The 15,126-nt window shown below is 46.8% G+C and overlaps 1 protein-coding gene across 1 annotated transcript; it reads right to left on the bottom strand.

The window, feature by feature from the left end:
- Positions 1-3,899: 3,899 nt before the first annotated feature.
- ANKK1 (ankyrin repeat and kinase domain containing 1) lies at positions 3,900-14,717 on the bottom strand. Its single transcript, XM_053269855.1, has 8 exons — positions 14,542-14,717; positions 11,209-11,497; positions 9,816-9,967; positions 9,554-9,603; positions 8,194-8,349; positions 7,659-7,777; positions 7,320-7,383; positions 3,900-5,200 (listed from the first exon to the last, which is right to left on the bottom strand). Exons 1-8 carry the CDS (start codon positions 14,715-14,717, stop codon positions 3,900-3,902), a joined length of 2,307 nt encoding a protein of 768 aa, XP_053125830.1.
- Positions 14,718-15,126: the final 409 nt, after the last annotated feature.

Below are 15,126 nucleotides of genomic sequence, written 5' to 3'. Positions count from 1 at the left end.
GACTCGCTCACACACAGTACAAAGGCCTGGTAATTCCAGCAAATTGGAGACTTAAGGAATGTAATACACGGATTACAGCACAACTCCTCAGGAGGGACGGGCTGCTAATTCTTCCAGAGCACTGCAGGCAAAAACACTTCAAGGTGCTGAAATAAGAAAGTGGCATTTTGACATGGCTGCTTTTCACAGCCATCTACAGTCCAGGAGAAGAGCTTGTTTCCAAGAAGCCCCCAAAAGCCAGCAGTCCTGACGAGGGGTGGGCAGAACGTTCTGGGCGTAGAACGTTCTTATCACTGGAAATGGGCCATCACAAGTGTTAAATTCTGAAATGGAATACCCTTCAAATGAATGTTGAATGTTCCTTCCATGGAACACAATTGCCCAGAACCAGTTGTTCCAACAGAATGGGCCCTTCCTTCTGCACCTTTTTCTGTTCTAAAGTGTCCCTCTTAAGATATAGTAACCAGAACTGCATGCAGTATTCCAAAAGTGGCCACACCATAGATTTGTATAAGGGCATGTTTTTACTTTCAGTCCCCTTCCTAATGATCCCTAGCATGGAATTTTCCTTTTGTACAGCTTCCATGCACTGAGTCAACACTTTCAATGAGCTGTCCACCATGAACCCAAGATTTCTCTCCTGGTTAGTCACCAACAGTTTAGATCCCATCAGTGTTTATGTGGGGTTTTTGTTTGGTTGGGTTTTTTGTTGTTGTTGTTTGTTTGTTTTGCCCCTATGTATATCAGTTTGCACCATATTTGGCATTTTGTTGCCCACTCACCCAGATTGGAGAGATCCTTTTGGAGCTCCTCGCAATCTCTTTTGGATTTCACTACCCTAAATAGTTTGGTGTCATCTGCAAATTTAGCCACCTCACCCTAATTTCCAGTTCATTTATGGATAGATTAAAGAAGTACTAGTCCCACTACAGATCCCTGCGGGACCCTTCCTATTTCCCTCCATTATGAAAACTGTCCATTTATTCCTACTCTGTGTTTCCTCCTGTCCTTCAACCAGTTAATAATCCACAATTGAACTCAAGAGTTTTTGATGAGGAACTTTGTCAGGTCTGTTGTCTGGGAGTGTTCCTGGATCCTAAACTCTCCTTGGTTTCTCAGGTTGAGGCAGTGGCCAGGAGCGTTTCTTTTATCAGATTGGCTGCCAGCTACATCCATTTCTGGAGACATATGACCTTAAAACAGTGGTACATATGCTGGTAACCTCTAGGCTTGACTACTGTAATGCACTCTATGTTGGGCTGTCTTTGTAGGTAGTCCAGGAACTACAACTGGTTCAGAATGCAGCAGCCAGATTGGTCTCTGGGTTTACTCGAAGGGACCATATAACACAGATTTTGGAAGAACTGCACTGGCTGCTGCTATGTTTCCGAATGAAATACAAAGAGCAGTGGCCGACCAGATGCCTCCAGGAAAGCCACAAGCAGGACACAGAGGCCACCCTTTTGTAGTGGCTAGAGGGTTGGACCAGGACTGGGGAGACCTGAGTTCAAATCCCTGTTCAGCCATGAAACTCACTGGGTGACTCTGGACCAGTCATTTACTTTTCAGCCTAACCTACCTCACAGGGCTGTTGTGAGAAAAAAACCTAACTATGCACACTGCTCTGGACTCCTTGGAGGAAGAGCGGGATATAAATGTTAAAATAAACAGCCCTCCCCTGCTGTGGCTTCCCAGCAACTGGTATTCAGAGGCATCCTTCCTCTGAAGGCAGATGTTCCACATAGGTGTCAATCAATCAATCAATCAATCAATCAATCAATTAAACATATCAAACATAGGTGTCATATAAGCCACTGATAGGCCTGTTCCTCTCCATGCCTTTGGCTATGGTCTTCTCCTCCCAGCCACTGTCCAATTCCGCCCTGCCCCCTTCTAAAGTAGCACCTGCTACGTTTTGCAGACTTCTTCATCCATACATGTGCAGCTCAATACTCTACATGTTCACTTTTAAACAAGGCCTATCACCTTCAAGGGGGCTGCTCACAAGTAAGTGCGCCTTAAGAACCCTGAGGGATCAGTGCCCCAGATTCCTATTAACATCCAAGACTCAACAAATTAGCCTAAACCAGCCTTCTAAGTTGCCGGTGGCTGTTTCACGGAGATTAAAGGAGAGAGAAACGTACACCAAATATCCCCCATTAGGCAATGCGCCCCCTCGGGAAAATATTACCGCTTAGAAAAGAACAAGCTTGGCGCAACATCCAAGAAGTAGCAGTCTGCAGGTTTCAAAATATTTACGTATGTTTTTTTGCAGAAGCTCAGACTGGGAATGGGGGGGGAGGGAGAATAAATACCCTTGAAATCCACATTCCGGGAGATGCAAAAAATAAAAGTCACACCAGGAGAGGGCTATCTTTCTGCAACTAAATCCTCTTTTAATGTCCTGCTTTTGACAGCTTAACCATAGTCAAATAGCTTAAGGCCCAGCAAGAGATTCGGAACAGTTTATGCCAGGAAATTATGACATTTTAATTAGAAGAGAGGCTGCCTGTTTTTGTCACTGGTTCAAACTGGGACACGGAAGCTGGAGATCTTGCCCCCCTGCAGTGCCTGGTAAGCCGGTCATCTACATCAACGTGCCAAGGCGGAGAGGGGAGGACGACGTTATCACATTTCTGCAGCTCCATGGAAATCCACGGAAAACAAAGATTCTTCCCCCATCACTTGGCAGGGCAATCCAGACAAACAGCTAGCCAAGCAGTTTATTACCAAGTTGGTAATAGGTTGCCCATTGCTTTTTACCAGCTGAAGCCAGGGTAGCAGAGGGCTTATGAGCTCGAGTTGTGGGCCAGGAAGTGCCCAACTCAAATCTGCCACAAGGGCAGCCCTTTCACGAGGCAAGGTGAAGCGGGCATCTCCGGAGGCAGATGACGGGGCTGCCCTCCACTGTTACCCTCAGAGCAGCTCTTTGGGGCTGATCTAACCCTTGCATACCCTGCAGGGAGCACTTCTCCTCGTGCTCCCTTCAAAGCTTGCAAGATGCACACAGAGAGAAGAAGAGGCTGCTGGCCACCTTCCCTCCTCCCAGCCCCCTTGCCCCCTTCAAAGCAGTCTGTTTTGAAAGGAGGCTGCCCCCCACCATGGGGTTGTGGGGAAAGGCAGCTTGTGGTGCCTTGTCGCGGGTGCCAGAAGATCGTGGGCCAACCCAGGGAGGTGGTCTGAGGCAGGTCTCAGGTTCAATCCTTGGCATCTTAGCAAAGGGACTAGCTAGGATGGATCTCTACGCAAGGCCTTAAAGAACAATTTGGACACAGGTGGGGCTCGAGGAACCAACAGTCTGACACAGTTTAATACACCTGCGTGTATCCCTCTACTTTTGGGAAGGGCCTTTAGTTCAGTCACAAAACACACAGAGAGAGTGTCCCAGATCCAGTCCCAGCCTCTCAGATCTCAGGCAGCAGGGCCACTTGAAACCACAGACAACCATTTCCAGTTGGAACAGACCTGCAGTCTGACTCAGTAGAAGGCGGCTTTCTCTGTTCGTCCACAACGGCGGATAATAGTGGCCTATTGGAACTGCAAGGATTAGGGATATAATGTACGCAAACTGAATGTTCTTGAAGGCACAGCATGGCATCAATGCCAAGCATCATTATCTCACCACCCGGGTCGAGGGCTGCCCTCAAAGGAAGACGGAAAGAAAAGGCTTGTCTCCCTGTGTGCTCATTCAACTTAAGCATTAAACTATCTGAAGGTAACCCTAATGGTTCAAGAGCCAATGTCCAAGCATGACCAATGCAGAAGCATTCTCCAGAGAGATGAAATGTGTGCCCACCTGAGTTCTCAACACACAGATCAAGCCTACAATAAACTTTGAGGCCCGTCTGTGTCATGGGTGAGGCAGGTTCCTGGGGTGTGTGTGTTGTTTGGGTGGTTTCTTAACCATCATGGCTCCTTAAATTTGCTGCTGGGGACTCCTTTCCTTGCAGCAAGTCCACAATGCTTTGCTTCTGGTTCCTGATGGCGAGCTGGAGGGGACTACAGTCTGTACTGTCCTCCAACTCCAGCAGAGCCCCGGCTTTGAGCAAAGTCTTCAAGATGGTCATGTTATCTTTGAGCACTGCAAGGTGTGTTGGTGTCCAGCCCACTTTGTTCTTGGTGTTGACCTCTGCCTTGTGCTCGAGGAGATGGATGACGTTGACGAAGGACCCATTTTGCACTGCCAGATGAAGTGGGGTCCAGCCTGAATTCTCGGCAAGGTTGGGGTCTGCTCTGCTTCTCAGCAGCTCAGAAACAACGGCCTCTTCACTGTAACGTGTTGCCAAGTGTAAAGGCGTCCAATCCAGGCTGCCTCTGGCATTCACATTGGCATGATTGTCCACTAGGAGGCGGATGATTTCTACATAGCCCTTAATGGAAGCCAAGTGCAAAGGCGTCCACCCTTTGTCCGTCCTCAGGTCCACGTTGGCTCCATACTTTATCAGCTTCTCACACATGAGAGATTTCCCTTTGGCTACAGCAATATGCAGAGGGCTGTAGCAATTCTGGTCTAGGCAGTTAATCCTTGCACCTCTCTTCAGCAGGTACTGGACCACCCTGAATTTGCCTCTCTCTACAGCAAGATGAAGTGGACTCCGGAGGTTTCTCTGCTTCTTTTCCAGGTCAGCTCCTTGGCTGACCAGCATTTTAACAAGCCTGATGTGCCCATAGTTAGACGCCACATGCAAGGCGGTGTGCCCTTCATTCTCCTGAATGTTGGGGTCAGCCTGACGGGAGAGCAGGACCCGCACCACGTTTTCAAAGTTGTTCTGAGAGGCCAAGTGAAGAGATGTCCACCCTTCAAGTTCTTGGGCATCAGTGTTGGCCTTGTGGTCAAGCAAGAGGCGTGCGATTCTGTCATCTCCGTTCTGAGCCACAAAGTGAAGAGGTGACCAGCCTTCCTCATCAGTCCTGTTGATATCTGCGCCATGGTTGATGAGGAGCGAAATGATCTCCAGGGACCTCTTCAGGACAGCCAGGATGAGGGGAGTGTAGCCACAGGTGGTCCTCCTGTTCACATCAGCCCCCTGGGTCAAGAGGAGTTTCACTTTCCCCACATTCCCTTGAGCAATCATGAGGTGAAGCAATGCAGGATTGGTGCCATGGGTCTCACTAGCTTCTTCAGACGTTAAGCAGGCTTCCAGGCTTTCAGCCTCATTCTGAAAGGAACTGTAAAACTGCTCCTTATCAGTTTCAGCATCTGAAACATAATGAAAAGTAGCTGAATGTGGTACCTGAGACTTGAGATACGATCCTCCCCATCTCTGGCAATTTTTAAAAAACACCTGAAAACCCATCTTTTCACCGAAGCTCTCCCAGCTTTTTAAAACTGTCTGTTTTTAATTTTATGGCTGTTTTTAAATTGTTGCATTGTTTTAACTTTTTATATGTGTTTTAATTGTTTTTATGTTAACCACCCAGAGATGAAAGTTTGGGCGGTATAGAAGTTTAATAAATAAAATAAAATAAAATAAAATAAAATAAAATAAAATAAAATAAAATAAAATAAATAGGTGGCATCAGGGCCTTAAGTCTTTAGCCCAAGTCTGCCTGAAGTTGTCTGGAAAATGGTGAGACTAAGAACCCCCAGATGATGATGATGATTTTACATTTATATCCCGCTCTTCCTCCAAGGAGCCCAGAGCGGTGTACTTCATACTTAAGTTTCTCCTCACAACAACCCCGTGAAGTAGGTTAGGCTGAGAGAGAAGTGACTGGCCCATAGTCACCCAGCAAGTCTCATGGCTGAATGGGGATTTGAACTCGGGTCTCCCCGGTCCTAGCCCAGCACTCTAACCACTACACCACGCTGGCTCACGTTGGCTCAGATGTTGCCTGAGTGCTGCTCACAGAACACTTTTCCTGCACAGGCTGCCCTCTGCTACTTCACATCCTGAACTCCAACACTAGAGTAGTCTGTCTTGTCCTGCACTCAGGAAAGTCCTACACTGAATGCTCCGCTCCAATATGCCCCCTAAGCCAGCTTCAATTCCCTCTCCTTATGGGTCACCAGCAGCCTAGCATTTCACCCTGGAATGTACTTTTGACTGAACCACTATTTTCTGTCTCCGTGCTAAAACATCCAGAATGTGGTCTGAGAATACTGGAAACTGTCATCTTGCTGAAGCTAAGCAGGACTATGCTAGGTCAGTGTCTGGATGGGAGACCACCTGAGAATCCCGCAGACATTGCTTTGAGTTCCATGATGGATGCAAAGTGGGGAACAAGTGGACTATATACAATACATAATACACATACAAATGCCACGAGAGAGCATGCATGTGCGTGCTAGTGTTGCTGAGGAGCAGAATGTTGTGTGAGCTGGAAGGCTGGGACACTAGCAAAGTAGGGTTGGGCTGCAGCTGCTGGGGGAAGTGGCAGTGAGGGAGTTGGGCCTACTGGAACATTCTAGGTCTTGGATGAGAAGGCTAGAAAGCTCATTTTATATTTTAAAAATTGTGCTCTTGCCTAACGGAATTTTCCCGTTTGTGCCTATACTGTTCTTTGAATTTTTTGAAGACTTTATTATAGTAACCCTGTCCTTGGTTGGTTGGTTTGAACTATTTTACTGGTGTCTGTCTTGTTTTATTCCCACCTCATGCCTTAGAAGTCTTTCCACACTAACTAACTTTGAATTAAACAGAGGTTTGGAAGGCTGTTTCCATAGACTCAGCCAGAGAAAATGGAGAGGAGAGCTGGTCTTGTGGTGCATGCATGACTTGTCCCCTTAGCTAAGCAGGGTCCACCCTGGTTACATATGAATGGGAAACTAGAAGTGTGAGCACTGGAAGATATTCCCCTCAGGGGATGGAGCCGTTTTGGGAAGAGCATCTGCATCTTTGCATGCAGAAGGTTCCATATTCCCTCCCTGGTGGCATCTCCAAGATAGGGCTGAGAGAGATTCCTGCCTGCAGCCTTGGAGAAGCCGCTGCCAGTCTGTGAAGACAATACTGAGCTAGATAGACCAAGGGTCTGACTCAGTATCTGGCAGCTTCCTATGTTCCTAAAACATAAAGGTCTACTTGGAAGCAGTGGCAAAGCTTAAAATCATGGGGCTGGTTGAGACAGGGCTGTGATACTACACTACTGAGGTTTTTTAAAAAATATATATTTTCTGAGAGTCAGAAGGTTACAGTGACTGGGAGTGGAACCATTCAAAAAAGCTAACAATTCAAGCTAAGGCCAAGCCCTCACACCAAGACTTTTAAAATGGAGAGAAATCCCCTGAGGTCATATCCCCCTCACCCAGGACCAGCATTTTTCAAGGAAGATGGTGTTTGCAAAACCTTCAGACATTGTATGGAAACAGTCACACTGACCACTGCTGTCTGCTCCCTGAGAGAGATCAGATTCTTCTGTATGACTCTTGTTGGTAATGCAGACCTGGAAAAGAACATGCATACAATTAGCAGTGATAAGATGAATCATGGGTACAAAACCATAAATATGCAGAGCTCCTCAGGACAACAAGCCCCACAGTTGACCTTTTAAGATTTTGCATCAAAACCTCCTTCCATATTTTTTCTGGTTTGTAGTGCACACAGAGGGTCTGAAGTTCACATTCAAAGAGGGAGAAACTCTTCACCTTACTGACCACAAATGTAGTGTTCCAACACCTAAAACATCCAGAAAAGAACGTGGGTGGCTTTCCCTCTTACCTCTTTTCTGACACAGAAGGGTGGTTTAACTGACACTTTTCTAGAGAGGTGCTCTTTTTCTGGATCCACCAGGGGGCTCTGGATCAAGGAGAGCAACATGTCTGTCTCCAGCAGGACATCTAAGCAAGCGGGGAAGACTGTTAATGGAGAGTCCATCCAAAAAATCCACCAACTCATTTCCCATAATTCTGAAGCATAATGGAAGTCTGGTTAGTGGTGGGTGTTTTATATATCTTCTAGATCAGGCATCCCCAAACTGCGGCCTTCCAGATGTTGCTGAACTACAACTTCCAGCAGACCCAGCCACAAAAAATTGTGTCTAGGGATTCTGGGAGTTGTAGTTCTGCAACATCTGGAGGGCCACAGTTTGGGGATGCCTGTTCTAGATCTTGACTTGATCAGGATTATTTGGATCTGGAGTTCAGGTCCACCTCAGCAGAAGAAGGACCAAACCATGATCGGCGGACAAAGTCAGCCCAAAGCTCAGTTGTGTTTGGTTAGCAGCACTCAGTGGGGACCCATTTGGCTAACAAACCTGTGAAGCTTGGCCTTCTCTTGAGGTCCTGGTCCCAGCATCTCTTCATCAAATCGACCATCTGTTGGCATTCTCCTGGCCAGTCTTCAGAGATGGCCTCCAGGCACGGACGCTTGCCTGCTGCCACATGGATTATAATGGCCATCATACTGGCCCCTGCAAATATGGACTGTGTTCAGCTTGTATAATATAGTTTCTTTTAAATTGGTAGTAGCATGCCTTCCCAGTCATGTGGAAGTGGTGATTCATTTACAAAGCACCATGTATCATGCTTTACAGAGGCTGAGAGGATAGGTCCCTGTCCTGAGGGGCATCTAGACACTAACTCAAGGAAGAAAGCAGAGGAAGAGGGAGGGATGGAAGCAGGAGCAAACAGGGAAAGCATAGGCAGCTGTTTCAGCCACAAGGCTTGGGTTCAGTGACATTCACCTGGAGGATTCCCTGTGACCAGGGGTGTAGCTATAATTGAGTGGATGGGTTCGAAGAACCCACCCACCCCCCAGCTCCACCCCTCCCTATTTTCTTCATTATCTATCTCACTCCAAGGGGCCTCTGGGGAGAGAGGCGAGTACACTGGTGGCGCAGTGGTAAAACTGGTGGCGCAGTGGTGGCGCAGTGGTAAAACTGCCGCCCTGTAACCAGAAGGTTACAAGTTCGATCTTGACCAGGGGCTCAAGGTTGACTCAGCCTTCCATCCTTCCGAGGTCGGTAAAATGAGTACCCAGAATGTTGGGGGCAATATGCTAAATCATTGTAAACCGCTTAGAGAGCTCTGGCTATAGAGCGGTATATAAATGTAAGTGCTATTGCTATTGCTATTGCTACACGCCCCCCCCCCCAGTTATGCCTGTGTCTGTGACCCCTGGTGAAGTCCGTCCTCCTGCCTTTAATGACTTTTTATAGAGTCTCCTCTACCTGCTTCACTTTATTTTGGTTTTCACTGCTGGTTTTAATAGCTCTGATTTATTGCTTTACCTACTGCTTTTTAATTGCTGGCTGCAGTATTTATCGACACATACACAATCCAGTAAAACCAGAGGGACATCCACATTTTATATGCCCCTCTGTGCATTAAAAGCTTATCCTGGTTACCAAAACTCAGTCTGGTTTAGGAAGGTCTTGAACATGCATTTCACAAATTCCCCATGCTTAGTCTCAGATGTGTCTGTAGAGTCTGTTCTTGGGGCAAACTTGAACTCACTGGGTAGTCTACAAACGATCCCATCAGCACTTGTTTCTCATCCCTCAGGTGTGTTTACACTGCAGACTGGCAGTGGAATGTGGCTTACATCTCCAATGTGTACATAGAAAAGCACTGAGTTGTGGTGGAGTTCCCATCTTCCTGCCATGCCTGTATTACCTGAGTATGGTTTCTTCTGAGTAAGAATCTCCCAGATGACAATCGCAAAGCTTGAAAGGAAGAACACAAAACAAGACTTTAGGTTAGCATATGAAGGGGGTTGAAACAAGGCAGGAGTTGGGAACCTGTGAAAGATGATCAAATTCAGTCAGGCTGAGAGGCTGAAAAGCAATATTCAGCACCGGTCGCCGGAAGGTAGATTAACACCACTGTGGAATGAAAGGGTGGCCACTCAAAGAGATGATAGGAGGCCAGCCCTTACCTGTAGACATCAAATTTGTTTCCAGGTGGGTTAGTGCTCTGAAGAAGCATCTCAGGTGGGATGTAACTCAAAGTGCCCTTCAGGGCTGACCGCTCAATGTTCTGCATCCGACTTGATTTCTCCATCCATTTGGATAACCCGAAATCTGAAATCTGAAGTCAGGGTGAAATTAGAGTTTCTGCTTTCATACCCTCTCTTGACACCCCCTCATTCCTCTCCTCTTTGGGCATGTTTTCATGCTTTATGTGAGAAGAGAGTTTGTAAGTCCATTGGTGTGCACCATGTGCATTTTGTATATAAATTGAATTTTCAAAATGTGAAATTTGCAGCTTTTAATATTTGTCTTTAAGGGATACTTTAAAAAACAAGTCTTGATAAATTTGAAAACAATGAGGTTGTGTTAACACACACTATTCAACACGTTGTTGTTGTTGAAGTGCCTCCATAGTGAATGAGGAAAAACCTACTTTGCAAGAAATAAATAATATTTTTCTTCAAGGCAATTGAGGATTGGGGTAATGTTTTCTTAAATTTGTATACTCTGATTGAAGCCATGTATAAATGGCGGTTTTGATGTAGCCGAATGGATTATTCTATCATGCCCTGGGTGATTTGTCTGGCTGTTGTCAGACAACAGAGGATTTTGATCTAGATGGACCACAGATGTGACTCAGAATGGTGATTCCTGACATTGTGTGGTCTGCCCGAAAAAGAAAAAGAAACACTTTGGCTTGTTTCAGCAGAGTTTCTGTTCAGTTTCAAATGATCATGTTCAAGGTGGACACATCTTTGTGTGGTGACTTCACAAACGTGTGTGAACTTGCCGTGGTAAGTTGTGCTCGACAATTCTGGGAAATAAGTATTTCTGTCAGGATGTGATTACTTAGGTTGCAACATTATATAGAAGTGTCCACAAGACCACTTTATCTTTTGAATACTCTTGCCTTATCTCAAAAATGATGACACCAGGGTTCTCAAACATGGATCCTCAGATGATGCTGGACTAGGATTCCTACCATTCTCTGCCACAATGGTTTTGCCTTTGGCCGTTGTGGCTGGGGATGCTAGAAGTTGTAGTCCAACAACATCTGGGGACCCACATTTGAGAATCCCTGAGTTGTGAATCAGTTCTGAAGTTGAATGTGTCCCCCAAACTACACACACAATGCCAGGAGTGGGAGTCGTCTTATGCCAAGTCCATCTGGCCCAGAATGGTCCACCCTGGCGGCCAATGCATCTTCAAGTTCCACAGCAGGGATCTTTCCCAGAACTGCTGTGTGAGATGCTTTTAATGAAGATGCCAGGGATTAAAACTGGGCCCTTCGATGTGTAAAGCAAGGGCTCTTCTACTGATCTGTGGTTTCCTCCCACTAATCCTGCTGCTCATCCTTACCTTAACATGCATATTGGTGTCCATTAGGATATTTCCTGGCTTCAGGTCCAGGTGAAGCAGAGGCGGCTTCAGGCTGTGCAAGAAATTCATTGCCAGGCTCGTCTCATGGATGATCCGGAACTTGAGTTGCCAGGATAGCTGGTGGGTGGGAAGGATCTTCTCCAAGGACTGGTTGACCATGTATTCCATCACGATCCCCAAGGGACTGTCGCATACGCCATAGATAGACACAATGTGCTGGAACTTGATTTTTTCCATCTTGGCCGCCTCTTCAATGAGACAGTTCATGCTGGTTCTACAAAGGGAAATTTGGAGCATTACTGCCAGGGCTGGGTGGGCCTCACAGAATAAGAGGAAGCAACCCAGGTCTCCAGCACCAGTTACTTCCATTCAACAAAACATAACACACAAAGTCCAGGGGGGAATGCAGATGAACAGCTGTTGTTGAATCATGGTGAGCATTGGTTTGAATGCAATGCCCAATTGCAAGCTCTGATTTATGCATGCAATGCCTCTCTCTCTCATTGACAGAAGCATCAGGTGATGGATTGCAGCCATGAAGTAGATGTCAGCGATATCAGAAACAGAACATTCAGATCCCTGGCACTGGCTGGAAACCCAGCCTGCATCACATCCCAATGATTATTGCACCATCCCATACTGAGCACTGCAGTATGAGAAAATAGGTCCCTGCCCTGAGAGGCTTACAACCTATGTCATTATATAGGAATTTATAGGAGAGCAGAGGAAAGGGAGGGAAACAGAGGCAGGAGTAAAAAGGGGAAGAAGATATTGCTATCACACATCTGTCAGTGTAGTCACAGCAGTGGTCATCTTGCAAATGGGTTTGTTGTCTGTCCATAGACTTGCAAGCCCCCTCTGTGACATCAAAGGGCCTGATGACAGACAAAGCTGCTACCCTGAAGTCACATAGGGGTTTAGCATTCACACAGCCAACCACTTAGGGCTAAAGAGAATGGGAATTCACGGAACCATGAAGGAGAAGAGCCAACCCAACCCGTGAATAAAATGCTCACCGCTCTAAAGTAACAATGGAAGTAACATAGACCTATATATTAAACATTATGTAAAGCTTATGTAACCAAAAACCAATCACATACAGTAAACCGTATGGCTGAAAACATCCTATACAAAAACAACCAGCCAAACATCTATACCTTTGATATTGACCAGGTATTTGTTCTATGCGTAGAAGTATTGTTTAATCTTACATCTGTGATTGCAATTATTGTTAATACAGTAACAGAGTCTAATGGAAAATGCTCGCGAGGAAGCATTCAGCAAAACGGCTATCTATCCCAGGGCAGCTGTAGTGCTTTTCCAAGTTTCTCCTAGTTTTCAGCCAGCAGACATAACAGAGTGTGTCGTTTCCCCTCTTCGGTCCTGAGGTGTTGAGCAGAACTGCATGTATTTATAATCACCGTTCTCAGCTAGCAGACACAACAGAGTGTGTTGTCTTCCCTTCTCCAGTCCTGCGGTTTCTGAGCAGAACTGCATGAATGTATAAACACCGGGGAGATTCCTAGAGATCATCATTGATTTGTTGGCATCCCTCTGAACTATCCTGGACTTGGTCCCTATAAGAAGAGCTGCAGTTGGGAACTTTGAGCCACTTTGGAATTATATATTGTTGCCAGTTTTGGCTGTTGGAGTTATCTCCTTGTCTCAATAAGACCTTGGGCTCTTCAATGGAGTTTACAATTAGATGTCTTCACATGTGTTTTGTATTTTATTGTCTATACATGTTGGTTAGAGATGTTTGAGTGGTTGTTTTTTCTGTATAGGATGTTTTCAGTCATATGGTTTACTGTATGTGATTGGGTTTTGGATACACAATGATTAAACTTTACATAATGTTTAGTATATAGGTCTATGTTACTTCCATTGACTACTTAGGGCTGGCAGTGATTCTCAAATTTTGGTCCCCAGATGTTACTACAACACCCATAAGAACAGCCCAGCTGGATCAGGCCCAAAGCACATCTAGTCTAGCCTCCTGTTCCACACAGTGGCCTACCAGATGCCTCTGGGAAGCCCATAGACAAGAGGCGGATGAGGATATGCCCTCCCTCCTGCTGTTGCTCCCCTGCAACTGGTATTTGGAGGCATCTTGCCTCTGAAGCTGGAGGTGGCCTATAGCCACCAGACTAGTAGCCACTGATAGACCTGTCCTCCATGAATTGGTCAAAGCCTTTTTTTAAAGCCATCCAAGCTAGTGGACATCTCCTGCGGCAGAGAATTCCATAGGTTAATTATGTGCTGTGTGAAAAAGTACTTCCTTCGGGTGGTCCTAAATCTCCTGGCCTTCCGTTTCATGGGATGACCCCTGGATCTAGTGTTGTGAGAGAGGGAGAAAAACGTCTCTCTGCCCACTCTCTCTACTGGAAGAGAACCTGGCAGAGCCGCTGTCAGTCAGCACAGACAATTCTGAGCTAGCTGGAGCAATGGTCTGACTCGGTGTAAAGCAGCTTCAAACAAACAGACAAACAAACAAACCTCTTTATTTCGACCAGCGACCAGCATGAGATTAAAACAGATGTAGAAGAGAAAACAATCCAACTTCTACTACAAATAATAAAACCAATTAAATTTCCAAAACATAGATCAAGGTACGGAAAGTGGGCCCACCAGAACTACTAAAGGCAGCTTCCTCTGTTCCTATGAGAACTGCCGGCTTAGTGGGATGGGGAGAACTGTTCATAAGGTCAGGAGGGGAGGGGAGGGGAGGAGCAAGATTGTCCTAGGGCTGGGCCATGGCTCACAGGTGGCAGAGGGGCTTAAAAGTCATCAGATATTGGTGGCCCCAAAGGTCTTGAGGGCCAACAGGTAACTTGGGGTTAAACGGAGCAGCAGTGGAGTCGCGGACATTCAAACAACATTCTGTTGGTTAACTGGCTGGGGAGTCAACCAGAAATGGAGAGAGAACACTGGCTATTTATAAAACGGTCCGCTCAGTCCAAGCCTGAATCTAAGGCCACTGCTGCGTGTTTACAATGAATCGTTCCCCGTCTGAGCCTGCCCTGCTTCTCCGCGCTCCTTAATAACCTGCCCAGCCAGTTGGTACAGCTGAACGCAACGGAGGCTGCCAAGCGATCTGGCTCCCTGCCTCCCACAAGGCGGGTCTGCAGCCGGGCATGCTCTGCCTCATGCCCTCTCCTGCCGAGAACGAGCATTTTCCCTTTGCTCCTGCCAGGCACAGCGACCCGTCAAGTCCTGAGGGTGAGCAAAGCGCACCGAAGGCACGTTTCAAACGGCAATTTGGCAAGAGCACCTCTCCTAAAATCAGCAACCGTATCCGAGCCAAGCGATTACCTGTCCCAGCTGGTATCCTGCAGGTGGCCAGGGGAGCACTTGACTGCAAAGGTGGTCTTCCATCGCTTGTGCTTCACCAGGAACACCTGGCCAAAGCCCCCGCTGGCCACCTTGTGCCAGTCCCCTTCGAAATCTTCCTTGGTGAACAAGGGCAAGCTGCCCAAAGGCCAGCCCATGTCTGGAAGCTGCAGCCGCCTTCCTCCCAGCTATCACCTCCTCCTCCTCCTCCTTTTTCATAACTGGTGATAACAAGGAAGCCCAGGTGGAAATGACTTCCTGGTTCTCATTTGCCAAGGCAGGCAAGGAGGGGTGTGATTGCACTGCCGCATTCCTTTGATCTGTCTTTCAAAGGCATCACGAGGGCAAATAGATATTGGCTGTCACTTTCCTAAGATGATGCAGAAGAGAAAACAATGGGCGGGCACCCCTCTCCAGCACTCCAGTCCTGTAAAGCAGAGGTTCTCAAACTTAAGGACATAAGAACAGCCCTGCTGGATTAGGCCCAAGGCTTCTCTAGTCCAGCATCCTGTTTCACACAGTGGCCCACCAGTTGCCTCTGAGAAGCCCACAAGCCAAAGATGAAGG

The sequence above is a fragment of the Hemicordylus capensis genome, chromosome 8 (genome assembly GCF_027244095.1).
Source record: "Hemicordylus capensis ecotype Gifberg chromosome 8, rHemCap1.1.pri, whole genome shotgun sequence".
Classification (NCBI taxonomy): Eukaryota; Metazoa; Chordata; class Lepidosauria; order Squamata; family Cordylidae; genus Hemicordylus; species Hemicordylus capensis.
Note: the sequence above shows the minus strand (reverse complement) of the source record. Positions and strands in the feature narration are given on the sequence as shown.

Bases quoted from the DNA above. Each gene is read 5' to 3' on its own strand.
- ANKK1 (XM_053269855.1), bottom strand. From the start codon at position 14,717: ATGGGCTGGCCTTTGGGCAGCTTGCCCTTGTTCACCAAGGAAGATTTC. The intron at 8,350-9,553 runs GTAATACAGGCA...CCATATTTGCAG, and splicing joins TCAGAAGAAACCATACTCAG to GGGCCAGTATGATGGCCATT. The intron at 5,201-7,319 runs GTCAGTGTGACT...ATTATGTTTCAG, and splicing joins TCAGGGAGCAGACAGCAGTG to ATGCTGAAACTGATAAGGAG.